At 38.1% G+C, this 15,456-nt stretch overlaps 1 protein-coding gene across 1 annotated transcript; it reads right to left on the bottom strand.

The window, feature by feature from the left end:
• Positions 1-12,233: 12,233 nt before the first annotated feature.
• On the bottom strand, positions 12,234-14,368 carry LOC127542886 (casein kinase I-like). The gene has a single exon (XM_051968779.1). The coding sequence runs from the start codon at positions 14,064-14,066 to the stop codon at positions 13,167-13,169; it is 900 nt and encodes a 299-aa protein (XP_051824739.1). The 5' UTR covers positions 14,067-14,368; the 3' UTR covers positions 12,234-13,166.
• Between the last annotated feature and the right edge of the window lie 1,088 nt (positions 14,369-15,456).

Genomic DNA, 15,456 nt, shown 5'->3' with positions numbered 1-15,456 from the left:
ATTTTTTTATAATCTCATTCTTTATGCCTGAATCATGGACCCATTTTGATCTTATCTTGATGTATGGTGTTAAGTGTGGGTCCATGCTTAATTTCTGCCATACTAATTTCCAGTTTTCCCAGCAGTTTTTGTTGAATAATGAATTCTTATCCCAAAAGTTAGGATATTTGGATTTGTCAAACACTAGATTGCTATAATTGACTATTCTGTCTCGTGAACCTAACCTATTTCACTGATCAACTAATCTATTTCTTAGCCAATACCAAATGGTTTTGGTGACTGCTGCTTTATAAGATAGTTTTAGATCAGGTACAGCTAGGCCACCTTCATTTGATTTTTTTTTTCATTAATTCCCTTGAGATTCTCGACTTTTTATTGTTCCATATGAATTTTGTTGTTATTTTTTCTAGATCATTAAAATATTTTCTTGGAAGTCTGATTGGCATAGCACTAAATAAATAGATTAGTTTAGTGAGTATTGTCATCTTTATTATATTCGCTCAGCCTATCCAAGAGCACTTAATATAATTTTTCCAATTATTTAAATCTGACTTTCTTTGTGTGGAAAGTGTTTTGTAATTTTGCTTATATAATTCCTGACTTTCCTTTGGTAGATAGATTCCCAAATATTTTACGCTATCAACAATTATTATGAATAGAATTTCTCTTTGTATCTCTTGCTGTTGGATTTTGTTGGTGATGTATAAAAATGCTGAGGATTTATGTGGATTTATTTTATATCCTGAAACTTTGCTAAAGTTGTGGATTATTTCTAATAGCTTTTTAATAGAATCTCTGGGGTTCTCTAGGTATACCATCATATCATCTGCAAAGAGTGATAGTTTGGTTTCCTCATTGCCTACTCTAATTCCTTTAATATCTTTCTCGACTCTTACTGCTGAGGTTAGCATTTCTAATACAATATTGAATAACAATGGTGGTAGTGGGCAACCTTGCTTCACTCCAGACCTTACTGGGAAAGGTTCCAGTTTTTCCCCCATTGCATATGATGCTTACTGAAGCTTTTAAATATATGCTCCTGACTATTTTAAGGAAAAGTCCATTTATTCCTATGCTCCCAAGTGTTTTTATTAGGAATGGATGTTGGATTTTATCCAATGCTTTTTCTGCATCTATTGTGATGATCATATTGTTTTTGTTAATTTTGGTTATTGATATAGTCAATTATGATAATAGTTTTCCTAATATTGAACCAGCCCTGCTTTCCTGGTATAAATCCTACTTGGTCATAGTGTATTATCTTGGGGATGATTTTCTGTAGTCTTTTTACTAATATTTTATTTAAGATTTTAGCATCCATATTCATTAGGGAGATTGGTCTATAATTTTCTTTCTCTGTTTTCAACCAACCTGGTTTAGATATCAGTACCATGTCTGTGTCATAAAAGGAGTTTGGTAGGACTCCTTCATTCTCTATTTTTTCATATAGTTTATATAGCATTGGGGCTAATTGTTCTTTAAATATTTTGTAGAATTCACATGTAAATCCATCTGGTCCTGGGGATTTTTTTTAGGGATTTGATTAATAGCTTGTTCTATTTCTTTTTCTGAAATGGGACTGTTTAACAATTTACTTCCTCCTCTGTTAATCTGGGCAAGCTATATTTTTGAAGATATTCTTCCATTTCATTTAAGTTATTGAATTTATTGGCATAAAGTTGGGCAAAGTAACTCCTAATTATTATTCTAATTTCCTCTTCATCAATGGTGAGTTCTCTCTTTTCATTTTTAAGACTAACAATTTGATTTTCCTCTTTCCTTTTTTTAATCAGATTTACTAAAAGTTTATATATTTGGTTGGTTTTTTCATAGAACCAACTCTTAGTTTTATTAATTAATTCAAAAGTTTTTTTTTTACTTTCAATTTTATTGATTTCTCCTTTTATTTTTAGAATTTCAAGTTTAGTGTTTTACTGGGGGGGTTTAATTTGTTCCTTTTCTAGTATTTTTAGTTGCAAGCCCAATTCATTGATCTTCTCTTTCTCTATTTTATGCAAAGTAGGCCTCTAGAGATATGAAATTTCCTCTTATTACTGCTTTGGCTGCATCCCATACATTTTGGTACGATGTCTCATTATTATCATTTTCTTGGGTGAAGTTATTATGTCTATGATTTGCTGTTTCACCCAATCATTCTTTAGTATGAGACTATTTAGTTTCCAATTATTTTTTGGTCTACTTTCCCCTGGCTTTTTGTTGAATGTAATTTTCATTGCATCATGGTCTGAAAAGGATGCATTTACTATTTCTGCCTTACTGCATTTGAGTTTGAGGTCTTTTTGTCCTAATATATGGTCAATTTTTGTGTAGGTTCCATGAACTACTGAGAAGAAAGCATACTCCTTTCTGTCTCCATTACATTTTCTCCAGAGATCTATCATATCTAACTTTTCTAGTATTCTATTTACCTCTTTGACTTCTTTCTTATTTATTTTGTGGTTTGATTTATCTAATTCTGAGAGTGCAAGGTTAAGATCTCCCACTATTATAGTTTTGCTGTCTATTTCTTCTTGCAGTTCTCTTAATTTCTCTTTTAAGAATTTAGATGCTACACCACTTGGTGCATATATGTTTAATATAGATACTGCTTCATTATCCATGCTACCCTTTAGCAAGATATAGTGCCCTTCCTTATCTCTTTTAATTAGATCAATTTTTGCTTTAGCTTGATCTGAGATCAGGATGGCTACCTCTGCTTTCTTGACTTCACCTGAAGCATAGTAGATTCTGCTCCAATCTATTTCCTTTACTCTGTATGCCCTGCTTCAAGTGTGTTTCCTATAAACAACATATTGTAGGATCCTGGCTTTTAATCCATGCTGCTAAGCGCTTCCTCTTTGGGGGGGGGGATTTACCCCATTCACATTTATGGTTAAAATGACCAATTCTGTATTACTTGCCATCTTGTTAACCTCTGTTTATGCTTTTCTCCCTTCTTTCCCCCATGCCCCCCTCCCCAGAATAAAACTTGTGAGCACCAAAACTTTCTCACAGCCCTCCTTTTTTAGGATCCTTCCCTTCACCTTAGAGTTCCTCCCCCTATCTTACCCTTTTCCCTTACAGTTTCTGTATTCCCTTCTGCTTAGCTCACTCCTTCCCTTTTCACTTTTTCCTTCTCACTTTTCAATGAGGTGGGAGAAGTTTCACGTAAATCGAATATGTCTGATACTTTGCTCTTTAAGCCAATTCTGAAGGCAGAAAGATACCCGCTATATTCATCCCCCTCCATTCTTTCTCTCAGATATAATAGGTTTCCTTTGTCTCTTCATGAGATGTAGTACCCCCACTTTACACTTTATTTGGAACAATTTCCTTTCCACCTCTAGTTTCTAGAATGTTATGTTCTTTTCTAAATTATAATGTTCTCTGGCAGCAGATTTCTTGGGGGCTTCTGGAGGCAGCCTTAGTTTCAGTTCAGAGTAATAATCACTTCAAATTCAGCCAGCTGTTAAATTCCAAATCCTTTATTCCTTTTAAGTCTTGTCTCCTTCCTGGTGCCTGCTTAGCTTTCTTAGAGGCCTATCTCTCTCCTTGGTTCCTACCACTAGTCCTTTGCCTCTGCCAGCTTCAGCCTCTCCTCCTCCGAACACCTCCAGCCAGCACAAAGATGGAAGTTGGAATGAATCTGACTCCGCCTCTGAGAGTGGGCTTGTGGGCTTCCTGAAGTGCATCCTGGTTGAGGCTCCTAGCTTATATATGCTCTCTAAAAGGTGTGAATTTTGTGGAACTCTTAAGTACTAAGTACATTTAGAGAACTGTTAAGCACCCTGCTGAAAAACCATTGTCTCTATCAATTCCACTGACTTAGCACCTTGTAAGAATCATAATACTCGAACAAATTATACATGTGTTCTTTATATATCTTTATAACAGAAATATAGTTCCCAAGATTTTTTTTTACCTTTTTAGGTTTCTCTTGAGTCCTATATTTGGAGATCAAACAGTTCTGTTTTTTTCATCAAAAATAGATGAAATTCACTTATTTCGTTGAATGACCATCTTCTTCCCTGGAAAAAGATGCTCATTCTGGCTGGGTAAGTTATTCTTGGTTGCATACCAAGTTCCTTAGCCTTTCAGAATATCAGATTCCTGGTCCTTCGACCCTTTAATGTGGATGCTGCCAGATCCTGGGTGATCCTTATTGTGGCTCCTTTATATTTGAATTGATTTTTGTTAGCAGCTTGTAGTATATTTTCTTTGGTCTGATAGTTCTGGAATTTAGCCACAATATTTCTTGGAGTTTTGATTTTAGGATCCCTTTCAGTAGGTGATCAATGAATTCTTTCAATGTCTATTTTACTTTTTGTTTCTATAACTTCTGGGCAGTTCTATTTGATAATTTCCTGGAAAATAGTATCCAGGCTCTTTTTTCATCATATTTTTCAGGAAGTCCAATAATTCTCACATTGTCTCTCCTAGATTTATTTTCCAGGTCTGTTGTTTTCCCAAGAAGGTATTTGACATTTTGTTCCATTGTTTATTTATTTATTTATTTATTTTGGTTTTGCTTGACTGATTCTTGGTGTCTCCTCAAGTCATTCATTTCCATTTGTTCAATTCTGATTTTTAATGAATTATTTTCTTCACTCACTTTTTTATATCTTTTTCTAATTATCCAATTGAGTTTTTAAGTGAGTTGTTTTTTTCTATGGAATTTTTTTCCATTTCACCAATTTCATTTTTTAGAGAGCTATTTTCCTTTTCCAATTCACTAATTCTGTTTTTCAAGGATTTGATTTCTTTATCCACTTTGTCTTTAAATAAGTGGGATGACTTATCCAGACCCTCTTGCCAAGCTTCCCTTTCCTTTTTCCATTTTTCTTCTAGCTCTCTTATGAGAATCTTTTTAAATTTCTTCTATGAGAGTCTTGTGTGTTGAGGACTAGATCATATCTTCCTTTGGGGATTCACTTGGGGACAGTCTGTTTTTAGTGTTCTCAGGGTTTAGAGTCTGCTCTCTATCCATATAGAAGCTGTCAATGGTTAGAGCCCATTTAAATTTTTTACTCATTTTGTCTAAGAATCAAAGAAAACAAACTAACAAAAAAAGCAAATGTAGTCTGCTTTTTTTTGGGGGGGGGGTGCGGTGAGGCACTAGTAGTACAGCAAGGACTGTGCTGCATCTGTGCTCTTAGACTCTGAGACTCTGAGAGTGTGCTGAGACACTGTGGGTGGGTGTGACCCTAGCTTTTCGGGGTTATAGTCTTTACTCCATGTGTTTATAGCTTCTCTGCTGATCTACTGATTTGCTGCCAGGGCAAAGTAGCCACATGGTGGTAAAGTTCTCCCCATATGAATGGCTGAGATCACACCCCATCTGCCTCAGGTTTGCTCAGTGGGAGCTGCCTGCTGTACTCTCACTGCCTGCCTCCAGTCTGTGCCTGGTCTATTGTCCCCCCTCCTTGAGCAAAAACAGGCCTTTTCTGGCAAATTTCGAGGATATCTTCTGTTGGTAATTATTTGTGGGTTTTTTCAGTCAAGCACTAATTCCGAGGCCTTGTCATGAAATAAAGTATTCTGTGAGTAAAGACAAAGCTTAAAAATAGATGTGTGTGTCCTCACTGCCATCTTGGCCAGAAGTCCCTTATGACAATTCTGAAAAGGCTTCTCCCTTCTCAATCTGTTTCTCAGGTTCTAAGAGCATGTAGGAAAACAATACAAACTCAATATAAAATAGAGCTATAACAGTCACCACATTAAGAATGCATAATTCACCTGCAAATTCAGAGAATTTCAATGGTTACCTCATGAGGGCCTGAATTGGAAAATGAATCTCTCTCTTAAAATTATTGGACAGGGCAGCTAGGTGGTGCAGTGGATAGAGCACCAGCCCTGAAGTCAAGAGGATCTGAGTTCAAATCTGGTCTCAGACACTTAACACTAGCTGTGTGATCCTGGACAAGTCGCTTAACCCCAATTGCCTCAGCCAAAAAAAAAAAAAGAAAGAAAAGAAAAGAAAGAAAGAAAAAAGAAAATTCTCAGATAGATGCTTCAAATAGGAAAATAATTTCTTCAAAATTAGCAATGCAATTTTTACATGTAAAATTTTCAATGCACTTTTGAAAATTGTCACACCTCTCACTAAGTCATAATCTCCCATTACCCCCCTTAGGAGGATATTATTGTCTTATTAACATAATGAAAGGATATTGTGGTATGATCTCCAATAAATTAAATATTACAAATTGGTCCTTCTTATTTGTGATTCAAATGGAAATTCAAAAGGATTCCTCACTACAGTAGTACTATACTAGCTTATATTATTTAGTCAAAAGTTGCCAATAGGATTTATTGTATTACAGTGGGAAAATGAGCTATCATTTTTTTACTTCTGATCAATGGAATTTGCTAGGAAGGAGAAAGGCAGAGAGTAGCATTGCTTCCTTTCAATTTCAGCTGTGAGTCATAGGCAGCCAATTAGATGACAGAAAGTCATAGCAAGGCTCAGAATAAACCAGGTAGGAAAATGTCTAAGATTGCCCCTCCAAAACTATGCTCCAGGGATAGATATCCATGGCTAGAGTTCATTGAGCTGCTGACATTTTTCTTTAAAAATGGACTAGTGGCCTTATGAGAAGTCAGACACATATCTGAAATCAAAACTTAGAAATATATAAGATTAAAGTCTCACAAGATTCTGATTTAAATAGCAAATTATCATTAATCATATCTTAGAACAGGGTGTAAATTCATAGAGCGTTCATTAAGAGAGTTTTCATGTATTCAAAATAGTTGTTAGAGGCAAAATTCACCACATATGTGTGTGTGTGTGTGTGTCTTAAATATATGTAAGTAAATACGTGATAGGTTTTTAATCTCCCCCTTTTGTCTGCTCTATAGATAGTTTAAAGGAAGGGGAAGTACATTTGTCTACTTTAGGTGGGCTTCAGAATATTACTTGCCAATATCAAAACCATTATAAGTTCCAGAAAAACTTTAACCCACCAAATAAGTTGAAGGAGCAACTACCAAAGGAAATGATGGATGGCTAAGTTAGACAAGCAACACAGAGACTACATTCTGGAGTTTTACATGACTATAGTGAAGACAGGTTTACACATAGGAAATAGTTGGTTCAAAACTTTAGTCCACATTCATTATTAACTCATTATCTAAAAGATCTCAGATGAAATTAACTTTTTACTTAAAATTTAACACATAAACTTCCTCTTTTAATGGGGAGAAACTATAGCTCCTTAAACAGTAGCACTAGAGTTTTACAACACTGTAAACAAGACTAGTTCTTAGGAACCTCACAAAGATCTACTATGCTTTTCTCCCCAAAGTAAGTAATTTACTATTATTGTTATTATTTTCTTAATTTAAAACAAAATACCTCATTAACTATTAACAGCTTTCAAACCTATTTGTCACATTCTATAATATACATTTATGACCTAACAACATTTTTTAAAAAGAGAAAATTTTGCATGCTGAATACCAAGTATTTAAAACATGAAACATTACTAGTCAGATGACATAATTCAGTGGGATGCATTTTAAAATTATGTTACAGAGAAAATCATTTATCCCTATCTCCTTTAGTGTTTTGTTAATCACATCCAATAGCATTTAAAACCCAGCAGGAATATCTAGTATGGAGTAATTAGGATCAAATAAAAATGTAATAATAGTTCATTTATATAGTATTTACCACATACCAGGTTTTTTCTCTAGTTCTTGTTTACTTGAAAGAATTTCAGAGACCTGTTTTTGGTAGTACTTTAAAATGTTTGGTTTTTGATTTCTCAATTATTAAACTACTTGCTAACTTACATTATAAGGCAGTTTTAAACATCAAAATTGAAATCTTTCCCTTTAGTTGGCTAACTTATTGAATATGTAGTAACTGTGTTTTTAAAAACAATTTTGCTACATAGATTTAGTTCAATTCAAAAGATGCTTACTTTAGTCATATGACATCAATTTAGTCTATTTCAAAGCAACTTTACCCAAGTACAGTTACAGATTCAGATCACAATTCTGGTTGGGGGGGGATTCTCAAACCTCCTATTAAATCATAAGAATTAATGCAAAAGGCACTTCATTATTATTATTTCTCTCAAAGACTGTTATCACATTTACTTTAATAACTCAATAGAGAAGATCTCTCTAACAGCATTTCACAGTATCTCAGAAAAATTTCACATAACAGTATGTATTTAAAAGTATATTTTCCTAAGTAAAAGAGAATTTACATTTCTAATCATATGTCTAATATATCTCCAAATTTCACTATATAAGAAAACTAGAAGTCTAAAAAATATCATGAGTTTTTGGTTGCCGTTTTTGTTTTTAAACATAACACATATTTTCCCAAATTCTTCTCAAGTCAAATTCCATCTATTCAATCAGATTAAATGTTAAGTTATCTTTCTTAGAAGACTTCCATGTCATTATCTTTGATGTGTTATTTACTCCAAAACCCAATAACCAAAGTCAACATTTACACATTACTCATTATACTAAGCACTTTAAAATCATTTAATTCCTCCAACAACCCCGGGAGGCAGATGCTAGCATTATTATTATTATCCCCTTGTATGTACAAAGACTAATCATATTTTCTAATATACACAATAACATTGTAGCTTCAAAATTTTAACCCTAACCCAACTTAATCAATTTTTTATTTATAATTACTAGTGACAATAACTATATCTCACCACCCCCCACCCCCTACCCCCCAGTTATTAGACTACAGGAAAAAGTACAGAAGAAAACAAATGCTTGAAAGCACCTGCCAGCATGGATTAGCACAAAACAGAAAATAAGCAGATTTCCCATTCTCTTAAAGATTTCTACGTGTATAAAGTCCTTTTTTATCTGAAGCAAGGAACCCACTATTCCTAAATTTAGTTCTTTATCATTCACAAAATGAACACAAATAGCATTAAATCAGACTTGAACTTCTAAGTTTTCTCTTGGAGATTTTGAAATTAAAATTTTACCTGTTTCCTCTATTAAGTATATAACATATGACAGTCTTGTGGCTGGGGTCTTGCTGTCTACTGTTTATGTTGAGTTTTAATTATCTTCAAATGTAATTTAGTAACAATGTCAAATTGTTTTGGCCTAATTTGCCAATTGGATTCATCCATTTAAAGGGCACTTTGTATATACATATATACATACATGCATGCATAATATATCCATACATATGTGTCTGTGTATATATATATATAAAAGAGACTATTTAACAAAGTTTTGCTTCCCTATATTCTCTCTTTTTAATTTAAATTTATTTAAAACTAATCCCTAATGGAGAATTCTACTTCTAAACTTTCTGCTAAATCACATAAAAAAATTGTTAAAAGAAAAATGAAATGCTTGTTTTATTTCTTAGTTTTTTTCCCTAAAAACTTTTTATCTATTAAAATTTCTAATAAAAAGGTTTTTTTCCAAAATAAAAAAAAAGACCGTTTCCCTTGATTGGCTTAGTTTAGGGCTAGTTCTTCCTAAAGAAGGGAGCTTAATCCTATAAACAAACTTTAAAATAAATCAAAGTAATAAAAAAATCATTTATTTCTTTTTAAGTTGTTAATGGCTAACTTGTTGATGTGTGTGTGTGTGTGTGTGTGTGTGTGTGTGTGTGTATAAAGGTCTTTGAGATTTCTTCTTGAAATCGTTGGTGCTTTTAGTCTTATCTCCCTCCACACACCTCAATTTCCTTATCACTCTCTTCCTAATTCCTGATTGTGGATTCTTGCAAGCTGGATTTCAAATGGGTCTCAGCTTCTTCCCACGCTAAGCAATTGACCATTTGTCACACTAGGTCTCTATTTCAGGTGATTTTGGGGTGGTCAGAATTGCCCTAGCTGGATGTTGTGCTCTTTCCCTCAATCTGGGTGGAGTGGTGCTGGGGGGAGGGGGATGGCACACACAGACACACACACACAGACACGTGCACACACGCACACAGATGAGAGACAGAGACAGAGAGAGAGAGAGAGAGAGAGAGAGAGAGAGAGAGAGAGAGAGAGAGAGAGAAACTGAGTGAAAGAGAGAGACAGAAATAAACAGAGACAGACAGACAGTGACAGAGAGAAAGAGGGAGAGAAAGAGACAAAGAGAGACAGAGAGAAAAACAAAGACTGAGAGAGAAAAAAAGGGACAAAGAAAATGCCTGAGACAGAGAAACACACACACACACACACACACACACACACGACACACACACACACATACGTACACACACACACACACATAAAGAGGAAGACAGAGAGAGACAAAGAGAGAAAGAGAGAGAAGAGACAGAGACAAAGACAGACAGAAGCAGATACACACACACACACACACACACACACACAGAGAGAGAGAGAGAGAGAGAGAGAGAGAGAGAGAGAGAGAAAGCCCTGCCCCCACTCCCTTTTTTCCTTAGTTCCCTGGCCCAGCACCAGCAGTTCAGTCTGTTTTCTCTGGCACTTCAGAACATTGCCTGGTGTTTTCAGGGTTTTGCTCCTAAAGGCTGTGGCTGATCTGGCTCTTAAGGCCCAAACTTCCACAGTTTGGAGCCAGGGTCTCTGATATTGGGAAGAGGGAGGAAGGAGCAGGGGGAAGACGCTAGCTCAGCCTCCCTGCCAGTAGGTAGCATGGGAGGTAGGGGAAGAGTGCAGAGTGAACCTGGGGTTACTAAGCATCCATTCTTACAGGGGTTTTTTTGGAAGCTTCCTTTGGATTGCAGGTGTTCTAAAACAAAGAAACTGCTTTATTTTGGGGGTGTATAATTTTTGTATGGGAGAGGTCTGAGAGGGTGAGGACTGAGCGTCTGGTATGTCATCTTGTTTGTGTGACCTAGCAGGAGGTTGGAGTCTTTATTTTTTGTCAGCAATGGGAATCTCTAGGAAGTGAAAATAAAACAAAAAAATAGTAAAGGGAAAAAGGGAACCCTGGGGTTGTAAATATTGCCACAGAAAGCTAAGAAAGACACCCTCAAACTAAGAATAGCAAGATAGAGAGGAGCTGACCTGTCTGTAGAACTATTATCTCCTCTTGGAGAAATGCTGCAATATAAATTCAGAGTGCCTTAATTCCTTAGGGAAAACAATCCCCATCTCTTGCCAAAGCACACCGTGAACCCAGAATTTTTCTAGAATTTATAAGTCAAAACGACAATCTGGTGGAAGATCTTATAGTGGTGAGAAGGAATTTGCAGCAGGAAATACTTCTCTCAGAAAATGCTTACTGAAAAGAGACTCTCTAAAGAAACTGCTCCTATATAAACCGATAGGTGAGACTATCTAAGGATTTTGCTAATCCTGAAAATTCTGATTCTAAAGAATATCAATCCTTGTAGATTTGGAAAAATATTTGAAACCAAGGAGCAAACTTTAGGCCTCAGAATCTGTTTTTCCTATTGGTTTTGATAATCAGGAATAATGCTTCCTGGCACATTGTGGCTGCGATTAAAGTGATAGTTCTCCTAGCTTGGTTTCTGAATGTCAAAATATGCATGCGATGTTTTTCCTTAATGTATCCATTTGGATTAAAAACAAATAATTAATGATGGGTTTGTGAGATTATTTTGTTAGTGATGCTTTTAAATTTCTAATATTAGGATTTGGGAAAAAAAGATTATAAAGTAGTTGTATTTGATACCTCAAATAAAATATATTTGTTAACACAGGAAGAGAGAGTTAATCTGATGCTCTAATTGATTTATGAATTAGTTACCAAGCAGAAACCTTGGTTTGGGAGACAATGTTCTTCCTCTGGTTAATAATTGTATTAAGCATATTTTCCTATATTTCTGGCTTAATTTGGCATAGGTAACCAAGTACAGCAGACACTGCAGAAGCTGAAAATCGTATCTGAGGACGTAGTTGGGAAACAGTCGAATTCGTAGGGGATAGTAGGGAACATTTAACGGTATTTCCAGAAAGCACATTGCTTTCTGAAGCACACTAGGGAAGTCTATTCAAAATTAGTCACGTCTTGTCTTTAAGACAAGTTCTGTCAAATTATTTTATTTGCTCTAAACCAAGAATTACCTACAGGAGGGGCCCAACCTTCCCTCTGCTCCCAGTTACCAATGTCTACTTAGGTTTCATCTTCCTTCCTCTTCTTTCCCTCTCCTTCCCCCTCCCTGTCCCTTCTCCACAGCCAAGTACTGTCCAAGGTACTGCTTTTTTCCCAATAACCCAGGTTTGCAGCTTCTCAGTCCAGATTCACCACCCTCTGGACCTTCACTTGTATTCACCACACGTGGCCAATTTGTTTTTTTAAACAGAGTCAATTTTTAGTTTTTAATGAACTTGTAAACAAAACAACTCTCATTTCAACATAAACATGAAATTCCAGATCATATAGATGCTTACACTGATTACATTTATATAAGTAACACATACAGGTTCATAAGATGTTAACAAAACGTCTGTGACAAATAGGCTATTTTTTAAATATCAAGAACATTATAGAGTTAATGCAGAGCACTACAGATAATCTAGTAGTCACTACGATTTTCTTAAGTTTACACTTAGATGATGTTATTTCTAGCACATTAAGCAGGCAGAGTCTTTCATATGCTTAAAAACTGGAATCTTTGGTTGCTACCTTGTCAGCTGCCTTGCACACAGAAGCCAACAGATTTAAGAATGTTTAAGTGTACAACATTTAAACTCCAGGGAGGAAAAAACAAAACTCCACGAGTGTACAATTGTAGCATTTACAATTACCACAACCATGGTTGAAAACTGTTCATGCCATTCTTTTGAAACAAGATCTCAAAGCACAAATTCAGGATTACAATTGGAACAAAAGAAAAGGTAACAGAAAATTGGCATATGCACAATTTATCTCTACCGCTTGTGTGTTAACCATGTAGTTAACGTTTCCCCTTGAAAAACGCAATAGAAAACTGAACATCATGTTTCACTATGCCAGTTAACAATCACAAACACAGCAGCTACAACTCTGAATACTAGGCTAGTGTTAACCACAGCCAGTTTATACTGAAATTAAATTCTTCACACCAAAGAAATGGTTGTTCACCACCACTAGAAGTGTACACGTGAACTAAAATGTCTACATTTGGGGAGTAACAAGATCTGCTCTGATCTGCTCTACTTCATATATTTCTCTCCATGCCTGGAAACCTGTAGGGCCCGGGGGGTCTGCCCACCCTCCCCACTAGAGGGGCCCGCCTTTTAGGTCATTTTCTGCTTTAACATTGTCCAATCGAAAGTGTAGTCGTACTGGTGGTTCAGAGTCCTGAAAAGAATGCGAAACAGCTGCCTCAGGTACATGTAATCAGGTGCCTCTTCAAAGCGCAGGCCACGGCAGTAGTTGAGATACATGGCAAATTCTGCAGGAAAGCCCTGGCAGAGGACTTCCACAGGGGTGGACATCTTCTTCTCGCTGATCTTCTCGTACTTCTGCTTCTTGGTGGCAGCCTTCAGTCCTTGCCAGGGCAGGCTGCTCTTGTTAAAATACATCAGCACGTAGCCCAGGGACTCCATGTCATCGCGACGGCTCTGCTCGATGCCGAGGTGTGCATTGATGCTGGCATACCTGGCGGTGCCGGTGAGGTTTTTATCCTCCCTGTAAGGGATGTGCTGCCTGGTGCGGTTGTCTCGGTACTTTTTGGCCAGTCCAAAGTCAATGAGAAAGAGCTTGTTGCAGTGAGCCCCGATGCCCATCAGGAAATTGTCAGGCTTGATGTCCCTGTGGATAAAGTTCTTGGTATGCACATATTCGATCCTGCTGATCATCTGGTCGGCCAGCATCAGCACGGTTTTCATGGTGAACCTGCGGGAGCAGAAATTGAACAGGTCCTCCAGGCTGGGCCCCAGGAGGTCCATGACGAGGACGTTGTAGTCCTTCTCCTGGCCGTACCAGCGCATGTGGGGGATGCCCACCCCGCCCTGCAGGACCTTGTACAGCTTGCTCTCGTACAGCAGCTGGGGGTGCTTGGCTTTCTGCGACTCCAGCTTCACAGCCACCTCCTCGCCGTTCGTGATGTTGATGGCGAGGTAGATGTCGCCGAACGAACCGGCCCCAACCTTCCGCAGCAGCTCGTATTTGCCCCCGACTATGCTGCTCGTCATCCTGCACGCAGGGGGGGGCAGCGGGGCGGGAATGGTGGCGGAAATGGTGGCGGTGGGGGGGGGGCGATTGCCGGAGAAAGGCTTCGGGAAGATGGGCCTTACCCACGGACGCGAGCTTCCAGGCCGGGCCGAGCTGAGTCGAGCCGGGGCCTAGCCTTAGGTCACGGTATAGGCCGCTGCCTCCTCCCGGGGCCTCTGCGTATTTCGGGCCGATCGCGGTAGCAGACCTGACAATGGCTCTCGAGTCCTGCTGCCGCCGTCGTCGCCGCCGCCTCTGTGGCGTCCCCAAGCGCGCAGTGACCGTTTCCTCCGCCCCCGCCCCCGCTGCCGCTGCTTTGAGCTGACGTGCCAGGCTGAGAGAGGCGCAGAGCTTGAGGGCGGGGCCTCCAGGCTGTGACGTCACCCGCCCACTCGGACTGCGGCTCACCCCTCCCCCGCTGCCATCTTGGTTCTCTGGCTATCCACACCCGGCAGCGCCCCCAACCCGACTAGAGATATTTCGTCGCCACGGTGCGGCGAGTTTTGTCCAATGGCTGGCCTAGGCTTAGCGTTTCTACCATGGCAGCGCCCGTCACACACATCTCCTTCCCCTTATTTACATAGCCCCCACTCTTGGTGCAGCTTCCCCCATCACTTCCAGCCTAGACTACTGCAGTAGCCTTCCGATTGGTTCCCCTGCCTCGTCTCCCCCCACTACCCCCCTTCGCCCCCAAACTCTAATCCATCTGCAGTCGGTTGCTAGGGCGACGTTCCCAAAGCGCAGATCTCACCAAGTCATCGTCACCCCCATCCCCCAACTCGATTAAATGGCAACTGCTTCCTCTGGTGTCTCGGCTCAAAAAGAATCCCTTCAGCCTGGGTTTGAAAGCTTTCCACAACCTGCCCCTTTCTTATTTTCCCATTCTGTTTTTGTTTTTGAGAATTTTTATTAGCCTTTTTTTTTAACATACAGGTTTCCCCCAGCATTCCCCCATCCCCCCTAAGCCATTTCGTATCACAAATAACATTTTTTAAATTTAAAAAAAAAAACACAGCAAAAACAATCAAATAATCGAAAAACCAGAATATGTATACAATAGGCCCCATCCATGGATCTTCCACCCCTACAAAGGCACAGGATAAGGGTGTCTCACCCTTCTTTACAGCCTTGTTTGTTTACTGTAATTTTGCAAGATTTATTTTCTTCTGCAGTCTTCTCTGCATTTGTAGAGTCGTAGTAACTGTGTATATTGTTTTCTTGGCTCTCTCTCCTAATTCCTTCTGCGGTTCATGTTCATGGAATATTCATAATATTCCAATATTCCATTAAATTCCTGTGTCACAATTGATTTAACCTTTCCCTAATCAATGAACATCCACTATGTTTTAACTCTCAAAAAAAAAAAAGTAC

The sequence above is a fragment of the Antechinus flavipes genome, chromosome X (assembly GCF_016432865.1).
Source record: "Antechinus flavipes isolate AdamAnt ecotype Samford, QLD, Australia chromosome X, AdamAnt_v2, whole genome shotgun sequence".
NCBI classification, from domain to species: Eukaryota; Metazoa; Chordata; class Mammalia; order Dasyuromorphia; family Dasyuridae; genus Antechinus; species Antechinus flavipes.
The sequence above is the reverse complement of the archived record's forward strand: the minus strand, read 5'-3'. Positions and strand labels throughout refer to the sequence as shown.

Bases quoted from the DNA above. Each gene is read 5' to 3' on its own strand.
- LOC127542886 (XM_051968779.1), bottom strand. From the start codon at position 14,066: ATGACGAGCAGCATAGTCGGGGGCAAATACGAGCTGCTGCGGAAGGTT.